Raw genomic sequence first — 23,283 nt, 5'->3', positions numbered from 1 at the left:
TTGATTACACAATAATAAATTATATTTGTCCAATGTTTTAAATAAGTCCTTTTATCATATTACCTCATTTAAATTTCCTGAAACCCTTACACAGTGGGATACAATAAATGAAGAACGTCAAGCTCTGGAAGTTTGAGTGAATTACCTAAGTTCATATGAATGTTAAGTGATAGACTTGGAACTAGATCCTTGATCTTGAGATTTCTGGCCTTGTTCTCTATAATTTTATATTGCCTGGGCCTTCATTATCTTGCTATGAATGATCTCATCCTGCTTTTATATGTGTTACCAAAGGACAAGGGCAATGATGCCAAGTCCATAGCAAGGAGACAGTAATGTGAGAATTGCATTTTAGAACTGGGTCAGTGTCTTATGGGCTTCCCAGGTGACACAGTGGTAGAGAATCTGCCTGCCGATAGAGGAGACGCAGGAGACGCTGGTTTGATCTCTGGGTCAGGAATATCCCCTGGAGAAGGAAATGGCAACCCATTTCATTATTCTTGCCTGGAAAATTCCATGTACAGAGGAGCCTGGCAAGCTACAGTACATGGGGTTGCAAGGAGTCAGACGCGACTGAGCACAGTACAGTACAGCATCAGCATCTTATAATTTATTCAGTCTTCTTTCTTCCTTGAGTAAACTACCTGGAAAGTGGCTAGCAGTTTTCTCAGAACGCCAAGAGTTTTTCTTTTCCCCCTACACCGCACAGCTTCAGTTCAGTTCATTCGCTCAGTCGTGTCTGACTCTGCGACCCCATGAATAGCAGCACGCCAGGCCTCCCTGTCCATCACCAACTCCCGGAGTTCACTCAGACTTTCGTCCATCGAGTCAGTGATGCCACTCAGCCGTCTCATCCTCGGTCGTCCCCTTCTCCTCCTGCCCCCAATCCCTCCCAGCATCAAAGTCTTTTCCAATGAGTCAACTCTTCCCATGAAGTGGCCAAAGTACTGGAGTTTCAGCTTTAGCATCATTCCTTCCAAAGAAATCCCAGGGTTGATCTCCTTCAGAATGGACTGAATATTGAGCTTTATGCCAACTTTTTCACTCTCTTTTACTTTCATCAGGAGGCTTTTTAGTTCCTCTTCACTTTCTGCCATAAGGGTGGTGTCATCTGCATATCTGAGGTTATTGATATTTCTCCCAGCAATCTTGATTCCAGCTTGTGTTTCTTCCAGTCCAGCGTTTCTCATTATGTACTCTGCATGTAAGTTAAATAAGCAGGGTGACAATATACAGCCTTGACGTACTCCTTTTCCTATTTGGAACCAGTCTGTTGTTCCAAGGCTTTGGCATAGTCAATAAAGCAGAAATAGATGTTTTTCTGGAACTCTCTTGCTTTTTCTATGATCCAGCAGATGTTGGCAATTTGATCTCTGGTTCCTCTGCTTTTTCTAATACCAGCTTGAACATCAGGAACTTCACGGTTCGTGTATTACTGAAGCCTGGCTTGGAGAACTTTAAGCATTACTTTACTAGCATGTGAGATGAGTGCAATTGTTTGGTAGTTTGAGCATTCTTTGGCATTGCCTTTCTTTGAGATTGGAATGAAATCTGACCTTTTCCAGTCCTGTGGCCACTGCTGAGTTTTCCAAATTTGCTGGCATATTGAGTGCAGCACTTTCACACCATCATCTTTCAGGATTTGAAATAGCTCAACTGGAATTCCATCACCTCCACTAGCTTTGCTCGTAGTGATGCTTTCTAAGGCCCACTTGATTTCACATTCCAGGATGTCTGGCTCTAGGTGAGTGATCACACCATCATGATTATCCGGGTCGTGAAGATCTTTTTTGTACAGTTCTTCTGTGTATTCTTGCCACCTCTTCTTAATATCTTCTGCTTCTGTTAGGTCCAGACCATTTCTGTCCTTTATCGAGCCCATCTTTGCATGAAATGTTCCCTTGGTATCTCTGATTTTCTTGAAGAGATCTCTAGTCTTTCCCATTCTGTTCTTTCCCTCTATTTCTTTGCACTGATCGCTGAGGAAGGCTTTCTTATCTCTTCTTGCTATTCTTTGGAACTCTGCATTCAGAGGCTTATATCTTTCCTTTTCTCCTTGGCTTTTTGCTTCTCTTCTTTTCACAGCTATTTGTAAGGCTTCCCCGGACAGCATTTTGCTTTTTTGCATTTCTTTTCCATGGGGATGGTCTTGATCCCTGTCTCTTGTACAATGTCACAAACCTCATTCCATAATTCATCAGGCACTCTATCTGTCAGATCTAGGCCCTTAAATCTATTTCTCACTTCCACTGTATAATCATAAGGGATTTGATTTAGGTCATACCTGAATGGTCTAGTGGTTTTCCCTGCTTTCTTCAATTTCAGTCTGAATTTGGTAATAAGGAGTTCATGATCTGAGCCACAGTCAGCTCCTGGTCTTGTTTTTATTGACTGTATAGAGCTTCTCCATCTTTTGCTGCAAAGAATATAATCAGTCTGATTTCGGTGTTGACCATCTGGTGATGTCCATGTGTAGAGTCTTCTCTTGTGTTGTTGGAAGAGGGTGTTTGGTATGACCAGCACATTTTCTAGGCAGAATTCTATTAGTCTTTGCCCTGCTTCATTCCGCATTCCAAGGCCAAATGTGCCTGTTACTCCAGGTGTTTCTTGACTTCCTACTTTTGCATTCCAGTCCCCTATAATGAAAAGGACATCTTTTTTGGGTGTTAGTTCTAAAAGGTCTTGTATGTCTTCATAGAACCATTCAACTTCAGCTTCTTCAGCATTACTGGTTGGGACATAGACTTGGATTACTGTGATATTGAATGGTTTGCCTTAAACGATCAGAGATCATTCTGTTGTTTTTGAGACTGCATCCAAGTACTGCATTTTGGACTCTTTTGTTGACCATGATGGCTACTCCATTTCTTCTGAGGGATTCCTGCCCGCAGTAATAGATATAATGGTCATCTGAGTTAAATTCACCCATTCCAGTCCATTTTAGTTTGCTGATTCCTAGAATGTGGACGTTCACTCTTGCCATCTCCTATTTGACCACCTCCAATTTGCCTTGATTCATGGACCTGACATTCCAGGTTCCTATGCAATATTGCTCTTTACAGCATCGGACCTTGCTTCTATCACCAGTCACATCCACAGCTGGGGATTGTTTTTGCTTTGGCTCCATCCCTTCATTCTTTCTGGAGTTATTTCTCCACTGACCTCCAGTAGCATGTTGGGTACCTAGTGACCTGGGGAGTTCCTCTTTCAGTATCCTACCATTTTGCCTTTTCATACTGTTTATGGGGTTCTCAAGGCAAGAATACTGAAGTGGTTTGCCATTCCCTTCTCCAGTGGACCACATTCTGTCAGCTCTGCCCACCATGACCCGCCCATCTTGGGTTGCCCCAGGGGCATGGCTTAGTTTCATTGAGTTAGACAAGGCTGTGGTCCTAGTGTGATTAGAATGACTAGTTTTCTGTGAGTATGGTTTCAGTTTGTCTGCCCTCTGATGCCCTCTTGCAACACCTACCATCTTACTTGGGTTTATCTTACCTTGGGCATGGGGTATCTCTTCCCAGCTGCTTCAGCAAAGCACAGCCGCTGCTCCTTACCTTGGATGAGGGATATCTCCTCCCGCTGCCCTTCCTGACCTTCAACATGGGATGGCTCCTCTAGGCCTTCCTGCGCCCACACACCTCATGGCTTGGGGGATCTTAATTTCCCAACCCAGGATTGAACTGGGACCCTCTGAAGTGAAAGCATGGAGTCCTAACCACTGGACCTCCGGGGAATTTTGAATGTCAGAAGTCTTGATCTACGTGTCTGTTGTACATCAAAAACATTGACCTATATGATCTGGTGAAATTGCTTTTTAAATTGTTTTAATTTATTGCCTCTTTTCCTGTTAGAATGTTAGCTCTTCAAGGGCAGAGGTTCCATCTGGCTTACCATTGACTCCTCTGTTTAGAACTATACCTAGCAGATATGAGACAGTTAATAAGTATCTGATGTCTGATTCACCTCCCTTAGTGTTTTATGATCTTTACATTCAGAACCTGCTGCCCCGCTTCAAATGTTAGTTTTTTTTCTGACATTTACTTTATCCTTTAGGTCTAACATGGGTGGTCAGCCTTATGAAGGATTGTGGACATTGACCTAGAGCAGCTTGGAGTTAAAAGGAAGAATTTTATGTGATAAAAGTCTGTGTGTGTGTGTGGTGTGTGTGTGTGTGTGTGTGTGTGTGTGTGTGTGTGTGTGTGTGTGTGTGTGTGTGTGTGTGCGTGCGCTCGTGCACTCAGTTGCTCAATCATGTCTGACTCTTGGCAGCCCCATGGACTGCAGCCCACCAGGCTCCTCTGTCCATGGAATTTTCCAGGCAAGAATACTGGAGTGGTTTGCCATTTCCTCCTCCAGGGGAAAGAGTCAAGTGGCAAACAGGTTTATATTTGTATACCTTTTTTCTCAGTGCTGCTTGTATTTGGCCCTTTGGGGCCATCAATACTTTCAGGTCCCTTTAGTTCAGAAGTGTCCTGTGTTAAGGTCTGTCTATTGCTATGAAGCAGGAGAGGCTGGGGAGTGTTGCTTTATTGGATTACAAGCAGATTTTAAGGTTCTGAACTTTAGCAGGAAGTCTTCTACATAGTAAGAGTTTTGTGATAATGCAGGCGAGGGAAATACACAGACATGTTTGAACCAGTGCATCAGCAAGTCTGCTATTTCCAAAAACAGAGAGCATAAAAGTTGAGATTCTGAAAAGTTAAGAAGGGCTTACTGTTTAGTCCTGAGGCTTTGCCAGTTTCTTCATGGTTGAGCTTGGCTTTTGCTAATTCCTAATATTTGAATCCATTGGGTGGTCATGTTGAATAAAGACCTCTATTAAGAAGGCAAAAGAGGACAAATCATGTGCCTGATCCTTGCAGGGAGCAAAGACTGTTGAAAGAGCACAAGCCTCTCAGGATGTTAAGTAACACTGTAAAAACATGCAGAAGTTGATTTACTGTTTGGGGCTTGACATAGCCTGAAGCCGTTGGTGCTATTTCCCACTGTGAGAACTTTTTTGTTTCTCCAGGAGAGTGTTAGGTCCTAGCAGTCTTTCACAAGACCGTTTGTCACTATTGAGAGAGAAGTGTCTGTTCTGAGGAAAACAGGGCTGTAACTAAAGTGTTCAGCAGAACTCCTTTGAAAAAGTGTCAGAGGGCAGGATGTATGTAACACAATAGAAAGAAACACTAACATTTTTTTGTTTGTTTACAGTTTTAAAGTTTTAAATTTACTTAAATTTATTTTTGGCTTCTCTGGATCTTTGTTGCTGTGTGCAGGCTTTTCTCTAGTTGCAGCAAGCAGGGTCTACTCTCTAGATGCCGTGCTGGGGCTTTTCATTGTGATGGCTTCTCGTTGCAAAGCAAGAGCTCCAGGCGCATAGTCTTCAGTAGCCATGGCGCACGGACTCGGTTGCCCCTTGACATGTAGAATCCTCTTGGATTGAATCTGTATCCCTGCATTGGCAGGCAGATTCTTCACTGCTGAACTACCAGAGAAGTCCAAGACCAACATTTACTGAGGGCCTGTTTCACACTAGACGGTGCTGGGTGCTTGCATATGTGCTATCTAATTTAGTCTTTATAAGAGTCCTTATAAGATAGCTATTATTTTTCCATTTTCTAGATTTGGAAACCTAAGCTTTAGAAAATCAGATAACTTTCCCAGGGTCACCCAGCTGTTAATAGTGGAGTCATGTCTAAATGCAAGTTGTCTAACTCTCAAACCAGTGATTTTTTCCCTTCATAATATTGCTTTGGGCTTCATGTGTAATCATGGAGAGGTCTCATTTCTTGATCTTCCTATAGGGGGTGACAGAAGCAGAGTATGAAATAGCAGAGTTTACATGTATTTACATACTCCTTTCTGACCCTAACCTTCAAAATGTCTTAAATATACTGAACTTTTAAACATAACACTGAGTAGGATCTTAATTGGAGAAGGCAATGGCACCCCACTCCGGTACTCTTGCCTGGAAAATCCCATGGATGGAGGAGCCTGGTAGGCTGCAGTCCATGGGGTCGCCAAGAGTAGGACATGACTGAGTGACTTCACTTTCACTTTTCACTTTCATGCCTTGGAGAAGGAAGTGGCAACCCACTCTAGTGTTCTTGCCTGAAGAATGCCGGGGACGGGGGAGCCTGGTGGGCTGCCGTCGGTGGCGTCGCACAGAGTCGACACTACTGAAGCGACTTAGCAGCAGCAGCAGCAGGATCTTAATGGGTGATGCAGCAGAGTGGCTGACAAGTGCTTTTCTCTCTAAAGATGTTTACAAAAGTGTTTATCACTTTCTGGAAATGTCCAGTTATGAGCCATTATGTCCTAAAGAACAGAGGTTAATAGTGACCTTAAGGGTATATAGCATCATCATTGTCTTATATTTAGACTTAACCTCCAGTTGAGAATTCCCATTTCTGAAACAGTTCACTTTAATCTGAGTATTTCTTGAAGGCAGACTCAGACTTAAGGTCTCTGTCCAATAAAAGAGAATTATTGGAAGTTCTGTGTTCATACTATAGTATTTTTACTCTTCACTGATGAAGATAAAGGCTTCACATAAAAATTTTCTCTTGTCCTTTCAGACTACAGATATAAGCTCTCATTTCAGCATGGTGATGAGATCATAAAATTTTCCTTTTGCTTTGCTGGAGGCCCCTTCTCACAGTTTGAAATGTAAGACACAGGAATTTTCTTGTTTGCTTCATTTTATTTTCCCCCCTAGGGATCATTTAACTTGCATCTGAATTTCTAATTGAGAGGAAAACATAAAAATGGAGATATATTTGAGATAATAACCTAGAAAAATAACATTTAAATTTGATTCCAAATCTCAAAAGTGGATTTGTATATCTGTATCTTCAATACTTTGAAGAATTGGTTCAGCTACTATACTCCTTTTTGTCTGTTTGTTTGGTCTGGTTTTAATCTCTGACATAGAGGAGTGATTTAACATAAATAGAATAATTTTTTTGTCTTCTAAGAGAAAGTGGGGAGGGTGAGATCATCTTGCTGAACCAATAGATTGGAAATACTCTGTACTCAAGCTCCCTTACCATCTCGCTCTGGGCAAGGGAATTATGGAAATGAAGTAAGAATGGCATCTTAACTGTGGACTTCCTGATTTTCAGTGTTATTGTTGAATATTAAAATTATCTCTCAATTTGACTATAAGAAAATTACTTGATTTGGGTATTCTACTTTTTCTTAGAATTGACAGAGACAAATTGACAGGAAGGGATAGACTTGAACCTGAGCTCCTGACACTGCTTTTAGTCACAGTATTCACTGCTGCTGCTGCTGCTGCTAAGTCGCTTCAGTCATGTCCGACTCTGTGCGACCCCATAGAGGGCAGCCCACCAGGCTCCGCTGTCCCTGGGATTCTCCAGGCAAGAACACTGGAGTGGGTTGCCATTGCCTTCTCCAGCAGTATTCACTAGCAGTCCCCTAAACAAATTCACATTTTTGGCAGCTGTAACCTGGAGTTGATAGAGATGCTGCTTAATCAACCAATATTATTTTAATGTTCCTGGGGTATGAGATACTGTGGTAAAATCAGAGAAGTGTAATATTCAGTTTATCCCACTCCAAACTGTGTTACTTTGCTTTGGATATGTTATCTCATTCAACCTTCACAGCAACCTGGTCCATTAAATCTGTTAAGAATCATCATTTTACAGTTTAGGAATTTAAGACTTAGCCAGCCACACAGTTAGAAAGTAGTGAAGTTTTAATTTAGGTTTGGATTTAGGTTTCTATAACTTCAGAACCCATGTTCACTAATCACTGGAGAAAACTGGGAAATAGATAGGTATTTGCACATACACAGAATCTCATCATGAAGAAAGATGAAGAAATCGGACAAACACAAATTGACATTCCATGAAATAACTAGCTTATATCCTTCGAAAATATTGAGATCAAGAAACACAGGAAAGGTTGACTGAAAAACTAATCTAGGTTAAAGGAGACTAAAAACGCATGACATCTAAATGCAATCAGTGTGTGACTGGGTTTGATTTGGGAACAGGGGAAAAAAAAACTTCATAGAGGACATTATGAGGTATTTGATAAAATTTGAATACAGAATGGGTTAAATAGTGTTTCTCAGTATTATATAACCATGACTATGTATGAAAATGTCTTTTCTTTAGGAAATATATACTAAAAATTTTAGGGATAAAAGGCCCTGATCATCCCCTACTTACTCTCAAGGGGTTTGTGAGAGAGAGAAAATGACAAAGCAAATGTGGCAAAGTATAAATAATTGAATAAATGGTAAATCTGGGGAAAGAGTGTAGGAGAGTCGTATTTTTATCATGTTTTTTATATACTTGAAATTATGTAATGAAAAATTTTAAATGCCTTATGTTCTATAAATGTGGCTAGAATTCTTTAGGAACCTGCAAAACAGAACTTAGGCCAGGAGACGAGGACCATTCATGCTTCCTCTGCTGGCAAAGAATTTGCCAAAGCAAGTTAAGAAGATAAACATAGACTGTTATTTTAAAGAGGAAACATAAGTCAAGATGTTTTTCTTATACCTCCTTTGGGGACATCTCTCTTTTCTTCAGAATAGTTGGTTGTTTTCATTAATATTTTTGTCTTATTTCTTGGGCCCCTCTTAGATAGTTCTTATTTCTGACTTGCTAACATAATCTTGGACGGAGTGGTAAATGTATTCTTTTTAATGAAATAAACTACAAAGTAGAATAAAAATTGTTTTTACTACTGTTGGTTAATTTTCTTAGACTCTGATGCTGGGAGGGATTGGGAGCAGGAGGAGAAGGGGACGATAGAGGATGAGATGGCTGGATGGCATCACTGACTCAATGGACGCAAGTCTGAGTGAACTCCGGGAGTTGTTGATGGACGGGGAGGCCTGGCGTGCTGCGATTCATGGGGTCACAAAGAGTCGGACACAATTGAGTGACTGAACTGAACTGAACTGAACTGAATACCACATATACTGTCTCTGTTTTAGGTGGTTGTCAGTCAAACCTCGATTATGTACGAGTGAATTACGCTATTTTGTGCATTATCAAGGTTACTGTTTTTCTTCACTCCAGCAGTCCTGTTTACCCTTGCCTTGGCCAGAGAATGAGTAAAGTCGCTCAGTCGTGTCTGACTCTTTGCAACCCCATGGACTGTAGCCCACCAGGCTCCTCCATCCATGGGATTCTCCAGGCAAGAATACTGGAGTGGGTTGCCATTTCCTTCTCCAGGGGAATCTTCCCTACCCAGGGATCGAACCCAGGTCTCCCGCATTGCAGACAGACGCTTTAACCTCTGAGCCACCAGAGAACAGATGTGGGACAGCTATGAAGGTAGCCAAAGTATGGGGGCTTCCCTGATGGCTCAGTTGGTAGAGAGTCCGCCGACAGTGCAGGAGACCCTGGTTTAGTTCCTGGGTTGGGAAGATCCCCTGGAGAAGGGAAAAGCTATCCACTCTGGTATTCTGGTCTGGAGAACTCCATGGACTATATAGTCCATGGGGTCACAAAGAGTCAGACATGACTGAGCAACTTTCACTTTCAAAGTATTAGAGCTTCAGCTTTAGCATCAGTCCTTCCAGTGAATATTCAGAGTTGATTTCCTTTAGGATTGATTGGCTTGATCTCCTTGCTGTCCAAGGGACTCCCAGGGGTTGACTCACCGAAGGGGACCCTGATGCTAAGAAAGATTGAGAGGAGGAAGAGATGGGAGTGGCAGAGGATGAGATGGTTGGATGGCATCACTGACTCAATGGACGTGAGTTTAAGCAAACTCCGAGAAATAATGAAGGACGGGGAAGCCTGCTGTGCTGCGGTTCATGGAGTTGCAAAGAGTCAGATACAACTTAGCAACTGACCGAAAACAAAATATGAAGGATGTTAAAGGTTTAACTTCATGATTTAACATGTTTTTCTTTTTTTCCAATACTTTTTCGTTCTGTTTCCTTTTTAAAAAAAATGAGATTATAACTGCCATATAACACTATATCAGTTTCAGATGTACAACATAATGATTTGATATTTTTATGTATTGCAAAATGATCATATTTATCTTTGTGTATTCTAAAAGTGCCTGTAAATGCTGATGTGATTTTTTTCAAGATGAATGATTTGGTATTCATGGATTAGATAACAAGCCAGAATTGGGAATTCCTTCTAATTGTAGATGGAAAGAACCCCAGATTTAAGCAAGTATTTTGGTTCAACTGATTGTGATCTAGGAGGAGTCTCAGGGAGCTCCATACGTAAGTCAGTAGAATAGCAAAAATAAATATTGCCTCCAACACCCGGTGATGGGGACAAATAGCTATATATATAACTCAATCCTCTCTGCCTCCCCTCACAGCCACACATTCACAGATAGAGAAAGGGAATAAAAGGCCATCTTGCCCCAGAATAAGAACTTAGTCTCTGTAATGCATCTCTGCATATTAACCTTGGGTTATCATACTGTCAACGCCCAGCTTCCTTTTGAATCTTGGGTACTTAGTTTTTATGTTATTATATATGAATGTGAGTCAGGATCATGAAATGGTTAAGTACTTGGACTCTGAAGCCAGACTTGGGTTTTTTAAAAACTAGTTCTACCACTTACTACCTGTGTGGTCTTAAACAAATTGTTCATCTTTCCTTATCTGTAAAATGGGGTAAAATTTTCACCAATGTGAAATAATACATGTAAAGCACTTAGTGTCATACCTGGCATTTTGCATGTCTTCGACAAATGTTAGCTATTGTTAGTTATCACTCCTATTAGTATCATCATTAGTGTCATTTCTAATGACATTTCTTGCATTTGCTTAAGTCTTCAGATTTGTCATACTTTTCCCACAGTCTCTCCTACTTCTGCCTTCCAGGCTGACTTCTTTTTAATTGAGGCATTTCATTTCTTTAGGCATTTCATTTTCCCCCAGGGTTCAGAGATCATCCTGAACCTCCCTCAAGGTTTTCTATTCCTTCCATTACTTCCGAAACCTGCTGAATGAATGGTGACAAAGAAAGAAATTCTTTTTCTTCACCAGTTAGGACCTGACTGCCTGTTCTGTCTTTCGCAAAGGATTGAATTTATAATCCTAGTTTCTAAAACTGTGGGCAGTAATAAGTAAATGAGGCCTTACTTTCTTTTCCTCCATAAATTGGATCAGAAGTATATCAAAACCCATAAAATCCATTGCATTATCTGATGAAATCTTCCAAATATAGCTGAAAAGATCTGATTTGGGATTAGATGGACAAGGTCTGTCTGTTCTAGTCCAAAGTACCTTTCCTCTGGCTTGGCTTCTTCCTAGTAACAGGGCATTTCTAAGGGTCAAATGAGGTAGGTCATGTGTGGGAAACAGCTTTCTAAACTGTAAACACAATGGTAATGGGAGGGGTGATTATTACCTACGGACAAAGGCCCCAGCAACCTAAGTGATGCCAGGATTCAACCTCGACAATAAAGATGCAATCTCCTGTCTTTCTGCTAGCTCCAGAAATTCACAGTAAACTCTTTGAGCTAGAGAGTAGTGACTAACTTCATTCAGTGACTGCAAGGCCTGTCTTCTTCCTTCATCCTAGTATTCTCTGACAGAATGTTGTGTCAGATTCCAAGTCAGTCTTCAGGGCTGGACTTTGGGACACAGAATGGCAGTGAGGTACTAAATGGGGACTGGGAGTGAGGATTAGGAAAGATTTCTTTGGTGCCATTTTCCAGCCCTTATCCTGGCAGCCCTTATTGATTAAATGACATTTCAAACTCAAGTCCGGTAAGGATGAGGCCAGATATGGCTTCTGCCACACTGGGCTGGCAGACCTGAGCAGTCAGAAGATAGCTTTTGTGTGTTTGCGTGTGTCTTTCTTATTTCTAGACTATTAGAAATTCTTTTCTGTAAAGTGTGAATAGCAAGCCTAGACTCATATGAGCTTATCATCATCATCATAACTGCAAACACTTAGGTGATGCCTGATAACACAGTGCACTCCAAGCATTGGGGATTACTATGGAGTGAATTGTGTCCCCCACAAATTCAAATGTTAGAATGACAGTTCCAGCCTACAGTGCCTCAGAATGTTACTGTATTTGGAGTTGGTTGGAAGCCCAACAAAATTAGTCCCCACACTCCACAGCCTTGCCAGGAAAAAAAAAAAAAAAAAAAACGCATCCCAAACTCTTTCTCCCCAAATCAGTGTTTTCTGAATTCAAAAGTCCCCTTATTCTTCATCATTTCATCCTTTGCCCTCCTTGCATAGCTTCACTTGCTTCCTCTAAATGGAAGGGAAATGCTGCTTTCAACTATGCCTATTTCTGCTTAATCATGCTGTCATACATGACTTAAAAGAAACCACACTGAGGAAGCTGGGAATAGATAGGTGGTGCTGTTGGCAGAGCAGTGGAGCTGGGCTCTAATTGGACATCTTCTAGTTGTCTTCCTCCTGCCAAGGAGTTTGTCATTCACTGCTTCACGCTTGTCTTTTTATTGGTTGTATTAAGGTGTTTCTCCCATCATAATCTCTAAGTTTCAAGAGCCCCTTAGAAAGCAAGTGCCATTGCCTACTTTGTTCCTGCCTAATTAATGGTATCGCCTAAACAAACTACTCTTGATGAGGTGTTTTTTTAAATCTTCTCTATTCCTTTCATGTAAATATATTTTAGTTTGTTTGTCAAAGCTGTTTGCAAATGAGTTTGCTCTGGAAGGTACCTCATCAGGAATGATGAGACACCCCAAGTTGAACTTCAAAGTAAAATTAACAACACTGTTTCTCATGTGCTAAAGAGTTTTGTCATTTGGTTTATCTAAGATTTAAGTGAAATTTCTCCTTCCCTCAGTGTGATTTGCCTTTTTAGCTGTTTCACAGTTGATCCTTTGGTCCTTTGTCCATTGTCACATGAGAACTAGTTCTCCTTAGCCAAAACTCTGTATTATTTCCTGAAGATCAAACAAGAGCACCTTGTAATAGTTTTTTACCAATATATATTTCAGCCACAGTATTTCAAAATACAGAAAATCTTAACAGCTAAGTATTAAATCCTGCTGAAAATGAAGTTATAAAATGAAGTAGAGCACAGTGCTTTGTAGAAATCATCCAATAATCTCATTGTGTTGAGCTTTTATTATTTATATAACTTGGTTCCATTGATTTTTTAATATTTATTTATGATTGGTTTACAATATTCATTTGATTTCTGTTATACATCAGCCTGAATCAACCATAGGTGTACATATGTCCCCTCCCTCTTGAATTTCCTTCCCGCCTCCCACCGATCCCCACCCCTCTAGATTATTACAGAGCCCTCTTTTGAGTTCCCTGAGTCATACAGCAAATTGATTTTCTTTTGTTGGGTGTTTCTAAAATACTAAGTGTTGTTTAGTATTTATGTAGATCAGTACAAAATTGGGTCTGCCTAATTAGTTCCCAGTCTAATCTGTAAATGTACATTAATCAGGTTTGAAAGAGTCCAAATTGAGGGTCAAATGTAGGTGTCAGTTGGCAGTGGGTTGAATCAAAGAGCTGGGAATTTCAGGCTTCATGTAAGTGAGGCTAGTCTTTGGATTTCTTTTGTTTTTGTTTTTTTTTGTGGTAAAATGAAGATTGATGTACCTTTACCTTTCACTGTACACTGATGGAGGTGTCCCAAGGTGGCTCAGTGGTAAAGAATCCACCTGCCAGTGCAGGAGATGCAGGCTCAATCCCTGGGTCGGGAAGATCCCTTGGAGGAGGAAATGGAAACCCACTCTAGTATTCTAGCCTGGAAAAATCCCATGGACAGAGGAGCCTGGCAGGCTGTGGTCCATAGAGTCATGAAGGAGTTGGATGTGACTGAGCACAAGCACATACACTGATGGTGAGCAGATAAGTGTCAGATTGCTCAGAAATCTTGGGGGAAGATGAATAATGATAGTCTTGGTTTAGCAGTACAGAATTTGGCCAGTGAAAGAACCTCTCATTCTTATAAGGTCAAAACTATTTTCTCCCTTTCAGAAACAAGTCAGGTTTCCTGGGTCAAAATACATGCTCCATTTGACCACACATTGGCAGGGACAGTCCAGTTTTCTTCTAGGTCATAACTCTAGATTTTTTTCCAGCTAAGAAATCTATAACCAAAAGAATTTTAGGGTCCTATTCTTGGTATACTCCTTCTTTCTCTCTTCTTAGAAATTCAAACAGCTTTGAGTGGACAGTGTTCTTGGAATCTCATTGCCTTGTTGGGTCACAGGCCCTGAGCTTGCAGATGAAAATGAAAGCACCCCACGTGTGTGTGTGTGTGTGTGTGTGTGTGTGTGTGTGTGTGTGTAAATTCAGCCTTTGGTTTTCATTGTGATTATCTTGCTGCTGCTGCTGCTAAGTCACTTCGTCCAACTCTGTGTGACCCCAGGCTCCTACCAGGCTCCTCTGTCCCTGGGATTCTCCAGGCAAGTACACTGCCCCCTATAAAAATTCTCTAGGTTTTCCTGGTGATCAGGTGATTAGAAAGCCATGGAGAGGATGTATCTAGGGTAAGACTAGCTTAAGATCCTTCATCTGTGGATCTGTGCATCTGATATGAGAAGGATTTGCTTCTGGTATTTTCCTGATTTTATGTTTCATGCCCTACCTATTTGTCCCACTTTCCTCAGTTCCTCTTAATGGTAGGTACCATGTGTTTTAAGGCAGGCTACTTGGGTTCATTCTTCCTGGAGGAAAATAAATCTCCCAATTTAAGTGATAGAAAGGTGTAAGTGACTTTTTTGTATTACCTCTCCTGGGAGTATTTCTGTATTAAAGACATTAAGCTAAGAACAGTAGTCCTGGTTACTAAAGGAAGGGAAATATTTGGGATAAGAAGATCTTTCTGGCTTAAATTACAACCTTATGAGTATAATTTTCCAAAGTAGTTATGTGAAGTCACAAAGTTCCTTCTAATAGCTCTAATATCCATTTCTAAAAAACCGTCTGCAGAGCTGCTATGATTTGGTCATATTACCCAGTTTAAGTTTCACTTCCTTTTCCCATTTTGTAGAAATACTTAAAAGATGGCCCCCAAAAGGAGGAGGAAGTCAAGCAGCAGAGACCCAGATAATCAGTTTCTGAATAATGAAGATCTGATGTTATTTTATTTAAAAATTGTGCCACTTTATGTAAAACCCACATGCACTACTTGAAAGGCTGAAATTAGGTGCCTTAGATTTGTTTAGCAGTAGCTTACATTGTTGGTAGATCTGAAACTCCCTGGATACCCGATGTCTCTCTTCTCTCTTGAGTTTCTAGTTAACTAATTAAAAATTCATGTTTTCTCATAGAATTTATCTTTTAATGTAGTAGAATTTGTGAGAGTGCAGACTTTTAAATTTTTAAGCACTTTAAACTCCTGTTGTCAAGTTGTCCTCACAGAAGTCCTTTGAAATGCCTGAATAATATCATCAGAAAACTCAGTAATGTTATCCAGTGATGGTTAATGCTTCTATACTACACCAAGAATACTCTCTCCTCTTCTAGGAGACTGAGGGAGTGTGGATAAATGCTTCCTGTAGGAGCTGCTCTGGTTCTGAAACTACCATTATCTTAGTCCCATAGTTGATCTTGGCACATGGGGACATCTATTGAGTTTTGGGGTAAATCATTTCAGTTTAGTTGTTCTGTCATTAAGTTTCAGTCTTAGCTTCCAAAAGACTCTGACTTTAGTCTTTTCTGATCTTCAATAGAATAATTTGCTTTGTACTTTATAGTATAATGTTTTTCCCTTTTGGAAAATTGCTAAAGCTTGCTTTTTACACAGTAAATGTAGGACTTGTCAGCTGTCATATTTGAAATTAGGATTTCCTCAGGATTAAAAATGGCCTGAGTAAGGACCATTGGTTATATTAATAAGATGTATTGCTAAAAATCTGTGTTGAAAGATTCAAAAACATTATAAATCACAAATGTTCTTTTGGAAAGTATTGTTTTAAGCTACCGCCTAAGCTATCCATTGCTTTAGATTTAGGGCATAAGGACAGGTTGTAAAGATGAGGGCATTAGTCTGGTATCAAGACCTTTGATGCAGATTCTTAATGAAATGTCACCTTGCACAGTTGTTACTACTATTGTTGTTTTTCTTCTTTTTTAATATCAAAGTGCTATTATATAAAATTTAATATCAAATTACAATAGAAAAAAATTAAATACTGATGCTGGTTCATACTGTCATTTATCACTTGGAGGGCAGCCTTTCTACCAACTTAGGCATGATAAAAATTCTTGCCCTGCTCGTCTTTGGAGTTTGTATTTGGTGGTTATGTACTTTCACAGTCTGAAGAAAATCTTCTTAATGTCTATACTGAAGCAGTGATTAAGGCCAGAAAGTAAAGTGGGAGATAAAGAAACAATACCCACACATAGAAAATACTGGAAATAGCAGAGGAGAAGAAGTTGGGAGTAGGGGAATAAAATCCTGACCTCTTTCTTCTCTTGCCAAAACCCCACTATAAACCAGAGAACAAGAGAGTGACACAATCTTAGAGAACTTCAAACAAGGCAGAGAAAGATGGGGAATGGTATGAAAGTGATCTCGGCGAGGCAGTAGCAAGCCGTGGAGTGACGCGAGATCTTAATTCCCTGCCCAGGAATTGAACCTGGGTAGCCTGGATGAGTGGAGAAGGCAATGGCACCCCACTCCAGTACTCTTGCCTGGAAAATCCCATGGACAGAGGAGCCTGGTGGGCTGCCGTCTATGGGGTCACACAGAGTCAGACACGACTGAAGTGACTTAGCAGCAGCAGCAGCAGCCTGAATGAGAACCAGGAATGCTAGCCACCAGACCAGCAAGGGCTAGAGGCTAGGAGTCATTTTCCCCTGGATCTTTGCCCCCAGTGAAGAATGCATTTATCACGGAAGCAGAAACTGTGAATGTAGGTACAAAGTTGATTATTAGAGACATAGCACGAGTGGGAGAGCATATAGAGAAATAGTTTTTTAGTTAAGACAGAAAAAGGCAGAGATGCACACCCAGAGAGAAAGGGTGTGGGTGTTCCCCTTAGTGAGGAGGAGCTCAGTAAAGAGGTGATGAAGCTACCTACATAGGTCAGTTCTTCCGTTCTTTGTCTTCCTTCGGGCCCATTATCTGGTTTCTTTTTCCACACCTGACCTACCCTGGGATCCTTCCCTGGGTTGCGTATGCACCCCTCAGCCAAGATGGATCTCAAAGTGAAGGCTTCTGGGAGGAGCAAGACCAGTTATGGCCTGGCTTTATCTCTTGACTTTTGACTCACAGGAGCTTTTCTGTTCATGTGTAGTGTCTCCCTTGTCCCAAAAGAAGGGGAAGTAGAGATCCCTTAATCCTTTACTCAAACAGAGTTTTGCCTCTCTTTGTCTTTGCCATGACTATGACCTTAAGATGTTTACAAGAAACAAACCCTGGCTATTTACCTGGCTGTTTACATTTCAGAGAGCAAACAGAAGGCTGATTGTAAATGACTTACTTAACTGGAGCCCACCTATTTCTTGTCTCAAGAAATGGTAACAGTTGTTAAGTATCCAGCCAGAAGCCCACTTCTTTGTGTCCAGTGAACTATAAACAGGAGGCCAGTTATAAATGTCTAACCTGGAGCCCATCTACCTCCTACATCAAAAGGACAAGTGGAGAATAATCAGCACAGTTTTCAGAGAACTATAAAATTTAATTTTGGATAAGTGATTCCTTATGAAGTAACATGGAGGATTCTTTGCTACAGAGAAGCTATTTCCAGGTCTCCTGAAGGAGTTGGGAGCAGTATTGGTATAATTCTGAGAAAGCCGCAGAAAGTATGGGAATGAGTGGTGAACACAGATTTACCTATGAAGCTGTTTTAAACTTCTCTGGTGGGCAGTATTCAAAGCCCTGGCTACCTTATTTATTATCTAATTCCTTTTCAAGACACCATTGCCAATGTTGACCTTTGCCAAATGTTCTTTCTCTTTCCAGAAGACTCATAGTGGCAGAGCTGCAGCTCAGAGGATTAATTTCAGTTTAGGAAAGGACAGCCTAAACAGAGGAATAGGTTTCATGGCTTAAACTTTTTGCTCAGTTAAGAGTCTCTTTGTGTCAGTAAATGCAGCCAAAAGAAAAATTGGGGAATAGCTTTATGAAAACTGGTCACCAAATGTGGCCTTCTGAATTAGTATTGGTTAGTGGGATCTTAAGGCACCCTTTCCTCCTCCATTGTCCAAATTTGGAACATGTTAGAATTTGCCAAAGTTGTATTATAATGTTAAATATGACCAATAAATTGGGATAGATCTTTGTGGAGACTTTGCACAGGAAATAATATAGAAGATATAGGCTATAAGATTTCTGTTTTATGTTGAATTTATTCTAAATGGTTCCACTTAGATTTTTAATAGGGCATGGCAGTCCAATCCAGTATTCTTGCCTGGAAAATCCCATGGACAGAGGAGCCTGGTGGGCTACAGTCCATAGGGTCACAAGGAGTCAGACATGGCTGAAGCAAATGAGCACACAGGTTTTTAATAAGTCACTTTTTGTCACTATAGTATTGTTTTGCCAAAGAATTCATCAGGGTATGCTGCTGGACCTAGATAAAAAGGTCTTTTAAATGATAGTACAAACAAAAAGGTTATTTAGTATGTAGATTGAGAAACCAAACACTTGCTTAATAACAGCCTTTAATTATTATATAAACAAATAATCAGTTATATTCTCTGACCTTGCTGGGAAATGAGTTTAAGCTAAAAAAGTAAAGATTTAGGCTTGACACATAAGACTTTCCTGAAAAAAAGAATAGTTATCTGGGAAAGGAGTTCCTTAGGAACATGTAAGATGTCCTTTTCTAGATGTCATTAAAAGCTAGCTTGTTTTTTTTTGTTGTTGTTAGTTTGGAGAGAGTAGCCCCTCAAGGATCTCTTGTTAGGATTTTATGACTTTTTAGCTTTTGTACTTGGAAAGAATATTTGAATAGGTTACCTTTGCTTTCTTGTCTAATTTGGAATAGAACCCTTGTGTCTAATGCATTGCTGTACTCGTGATCAGAGTACATATTCTTAATGATGCATCTGCTCATTCACCTGCTAACCATTAACCCTTGGACTGCAAGGAGATCAAACTAGTCAATCCTAGAAATCAGTCCTGAATATTCATTGGAAGGACTGATGCTGAAGCGGAAACTCCAATACTTTGGCCACCTATTGCAAAGAACTAACTCATTGGAAAAGACCCTGATGATGGGAAAGATGGAAGGCAGGAGGAAAAGGGGACAACAGAGGATGAGATGGTAGGATGGCATCACTGACTTGATGGACATGAGTTTGAGTAAACTGTGGGAGTTGGTGATGGACAGGGAAGCCTGGAGTGCTGCAAAGAGTCGGATACGACTAAGTGAACTGAACTGAACTGAACCATTTTCTGACTCTATCTGATGATGTATCTACACTCTACTAAGAAGTAAGTTCTACATTTGATTCAGATACTTAAATATAGGAATTTAGTCTTATCATCTTTCATTATTATGACTAGTTAGGCCCAGATCAAGATGGATGACTGAGGAAAAATCAAGTGTTTCCAACTGCTGTTTTACTTCTTGCATCTGGTGAAAAGCATCATTTGCATTTCTAAAGATATTTTTCAAGTGCTTTAGATGTATTTTCTGCAAGGCATCCCAGCCAAATGCAAAATTTGGACAAAGCTCCATTTGATAAGCCCCAGTTTAAAGGCTCCTGATTTCCTGATAAAATATTTTGGTAGCATAACTAGATGAAGCCAGGCCTTGATAATGCAGTTTCAAGTAAGCTGTTTCTTCAAGAGTCATGTATGGTTATAGGTGTCTTTTTAAGACTGTTAGTCTCTGTTGTTTCCAGAGGAGAGAGGTGAAGTTTGAGAGTGCATGGGAAATATTTGTTTAACTTTGGACTCTGTTTAACCTGCTTCTTCTCTCTGATATTTGATTTCCCTCAGAAGTGAACTGAGCTTCATGAATACTTAGAGGTCCAATCAAAGATCATTTGAATACTGAAAATTACAACAAATAAATGATCTTTAGTCAGAAGACATCCTGGCTATTTATTAAACTTTGTTCAGATTTTCCTATCTCTAGGAACATTGTCCTTGATAAGCTCTTCCCATATAAATGGAAAACCAGGTGTTTTATTATTGTAGCAGGCTTTATCTCACTGAGGTGAAACATGGGTTACATCATCTTTTCTGCCAGTTCCTAAATATATATGTTGGACTCTGGTAATTATTAGTTCCTAGACAATTGTTTCAAAGACCAAATATTTTTAAACGTTTTAAAGTCAGGCTAAAGACCTGACATGGACAATGGACTGGTTCAAAATTGGGAAAGGAGTATGTCAAGGCTGTATATTGTCACCATGCTTATTTAACTTCTGTGCAGAATACATCATGGGAAATGCTGGGCTGGATGAATGACAAGCTGAAATCAAGATTACCAGGAGAAATATCAACAACCTCAGATATGCAGATGATACCCCTCTAATGGCAGAAAGTGAAGAGGAACTAAAGAGCCTCTTGATGAGAATGAAAGAGGAAAGTGAAAAGGCTGGCTTGAAACTCAACATTCAAAAAACTAAGATCGTGGCATCTGGTCCCATGACTTCACGGCAAATAGAAGAGGAAAAAGTGGAAACAGTGACAGGTTTTCTTTTCTTGGGCTCTAAAATCACTGTGGATGGTGACTATGGCCATGAAATTAAAAGACACTTGCTCCTTGGAAGGAAAGCTATGGCAAAACCTAGACAGCATATTAAAAAGCAGAGACATCTCTTTGCTGACAAAAGTCTGTATAGTCAAAGCTATAACCATTAGTCATGTTCAGATGTGAAAGTTGAACCATAAAGAAAACTGAGCACCCAAAAGTTGATGCTCTAGAATTGTGATTTTGGAGAAGACTCTTGAGAGTCCTTTGGACAGTAACAAGGTCAAACCAGTCAATCCTAAAGGAAATCAACCTTGAACATCCACTGGAAGGACTGATTGTGTAGCTGAAGCTCCAATACTTTGGCCACCCGATGTGTAGAGCAACTCATTGGAAAAAACCCTGATGCTGGGAAAAATTGAAGACAGGAAGAGAAGGGAGCGGCAAAGGATGAGATGGTTAGATAGCACCACTGACTCAATGGACATGAGTTTGAGCAAACTCTGGGAGACAGTGGAGGACAGAGGAGCCTGGTGTGCTGCAATCCGTGGGGTTACAAAGAGTCAGACATGACTTAGTGGCTGAACAAAAACAATAAAGTTCTCATAAAAGTGAATGAAGAATAAGAGGCTTTCAAATCTGAGACCTGTCCTTAATTTAGCCAGGTACCTAATTTGCCATACGTCTGCTTTTATTTCCACAAGGAGATAACCCTGCCTGTAGCTCAAACACAGGGAGCATCTTTCTTGTTCTTTAAATTCAACTAAATGAAAACCTAGCAGTTTCTAAGCTCACATATGAGACTATACCCCTTTCCTATTTAAATACATGTTTGAGGAAAAGTTCCTTGTGGTCAAGGAAAGCTGCCTTTCCTCCCTTTGAAAAACTCTCATCCTTCCTTCCCTCTGTACTTGTTTCTCCTAGGGGATGTTCAGTGCCATTAATATGGACACAGCACAGCTGCTCACCAACAGCAAAGGCACTTTTACAAAATCAAATCCTGAGGGTTCTTCTAGCTGATGACAGAGTGAATCCCTCTCTTTGAAGGGAGGGATCCCTGCCACTTTGGACAGGGTTGGGAAATGCCATTTTTTGAGAAAGGAAAATATAAAGAAAAGAACATTGACCCAATGGCTATGCCATCAACAAACAGAAGGGTAATAGGTATGTCATTTAACATGCCTGAAGCCTCAGTTGTTTACCTAAAAAGGTAGCTGGTCTCTAAAAATTCATACTGCCGTAAAATTACATGGTTATTGATCTTGAGGACCTTGAATATGGTCACTCGGAACCATACTTCTCCCTTGTCTCTGAAGTCAAAGTGGACCTAGAACTTGTCCAGTGTACATGAGACTTCTGTCACATGCTTCAAAGTGTCATCATGCTTTTCTCTAAAATCTACCTAATTCAGGGTAGATTGATCCTAACAGTGATTAAAAGGAATGTGTGTGAGGGAATCTTAGGAGAATTGGCTTGCAGCAAGTGGAAAGGCCTCAGAAATGTTTAAGGCTGTTTTCAAGATCTGGTTATCTTTCAGTTATCTGGTTGATGTTTCCCAAGCAACTTGTTCATAGCTTGTCATAATTTCTAATATAACCGCTAAATCGAAGAGCGTAATTCCCAGGCAAACAGAGAGTCAAGCCAAATCCTCTCTCCATTGTTTTTATTACAGGGTGCTATGGAGACCGCATGGACTTTGGAGTCAGCCAGAGCAGGGAGTTCACAATCTGGCTCTGCCTTTTTCTGGTTTTGTGATACATGTTAACCTTCCCATGTCCCAGAGTCTTCATCTATAAAACAGCAATACTTAAGTCGTTTGGTTGCTCAGTCATGTCCAGCTCTGCAACCCCATGGACTATAGCCCACCAGGCTCCTCGGTCCATGGAATTTCCCAGGCAAAAATGGAGTCAGTTGCCATCTCCTACTCCAGGGGATCTTCCCGACCCAGGGATCGAACCCACATATCCTGCATTGACAGGCAGGTTCTTTACCACTGAGCCACCAGGGAAACCCAATACTTAAGTACTTACTTTAAAAATTATTTTGTATCTCTCTTTAGCATTTATGAAATATCTCATAGAGGTAGTTTCATTTAGGGGATTGTGTGGGTAAAATATCATTTAGGTTTTGAGACTTAAGTCAGGCTTGCTGGGTAGAGGCCCTGGCCTTTGGAGCTAGGTCATACCAGAAGCAGAGCTTTGGATAGTTTTGGGGATCTTGTCTAAAATGTCCTTTTATGTTTTCCAGGAATCTGAATTTCTGTGTTTGGAATTTGATGAGGTCAAGGTCAGTCAAGTCCTGAAGAAGCTCTCAGAGGTAGAAGAAAGTATCAGCACACTGATGCAACCAGCCTAGCTGAAGATGGAGATGTTGAAGCAGAGGTGTTCGTGATCCCACCCCAGAGGCCTGCTTTTTTAAACAAAGAAAAATCGTATTCCCCTAATAGTATTAAATCCTCAAGTTCAAATCTTGCCTGCCTCTCCTTGCTGTGATTTCTCTGTCTCCCTTTCAGTTACTCTTACAGTTGATCTCCTGCAGAAGTCCTTACCTTTCAGCACACAGAGGCATTCATAAGAGCATTTTTTAAAAAGGACTTAAGGACCCTATCCTCAGAGATTTGAATCCCCCCTCAGACTAGGGTGGGATCAACTTTAGAAACCTTTGCTATGGTGGGTTATTCCTGGGTAGGATTATAGGAATTTATACATGATCAATCATGTAAGAAT

The 23,283-nt window shown here is 40.5% G+C and overlaps 1 protein-coding gene across 5 annotated transcripts in view; it reads left to right on the top strand.

Moving 5' to 3' along the window:
- Nucleotides 1-23,028, top strand: part of COMMD1 (copper metabolism domain containing 1) — a 188,071-nt gene extending 165,043 nt beyond the window's left edge. For 4 of the 5 annotated variants that reach the window (XM_042246012.2, XM_042246013.2, XM_060412080.1 and 1 more), the window contains one exon: nt 22,805-23,028. In XM_042246012.2, the coding sequence (XP_042101946.1) occupies nt 22,805-22,912 (108 nt within the window). In that variant the 3' untranslated portion in view covers nt 22,913-23,028. The remainder of the gene's footprint in view (nt 1-22,804) is intronic. The other variant, XM_012168684.5, reaches the window with a different exon arrangement.
- The last annotated feature ends 255 nt before the right edge of the window (nt 23,029-23,283 follow it).

The sequence above is a fragment of the Ovis aries genome, chromosome 3, assembly GCF_016772045.2.
Source record: "Ovis aries strain OAR_USU_Benz2616 breed Rambouillet chromosome 3, ARS-UI_Ramb_v3.0, whole genome shotgun sequence".
Lineage (NCBI taxonomy): Eukaryota > Metazoa > Chordata > Mammalia > Artiodactyla > Bovidae > Ovis > Ovis aries.
This window is presented reverse-complemented; position numbering and strand designations above follow the sequence as displayed.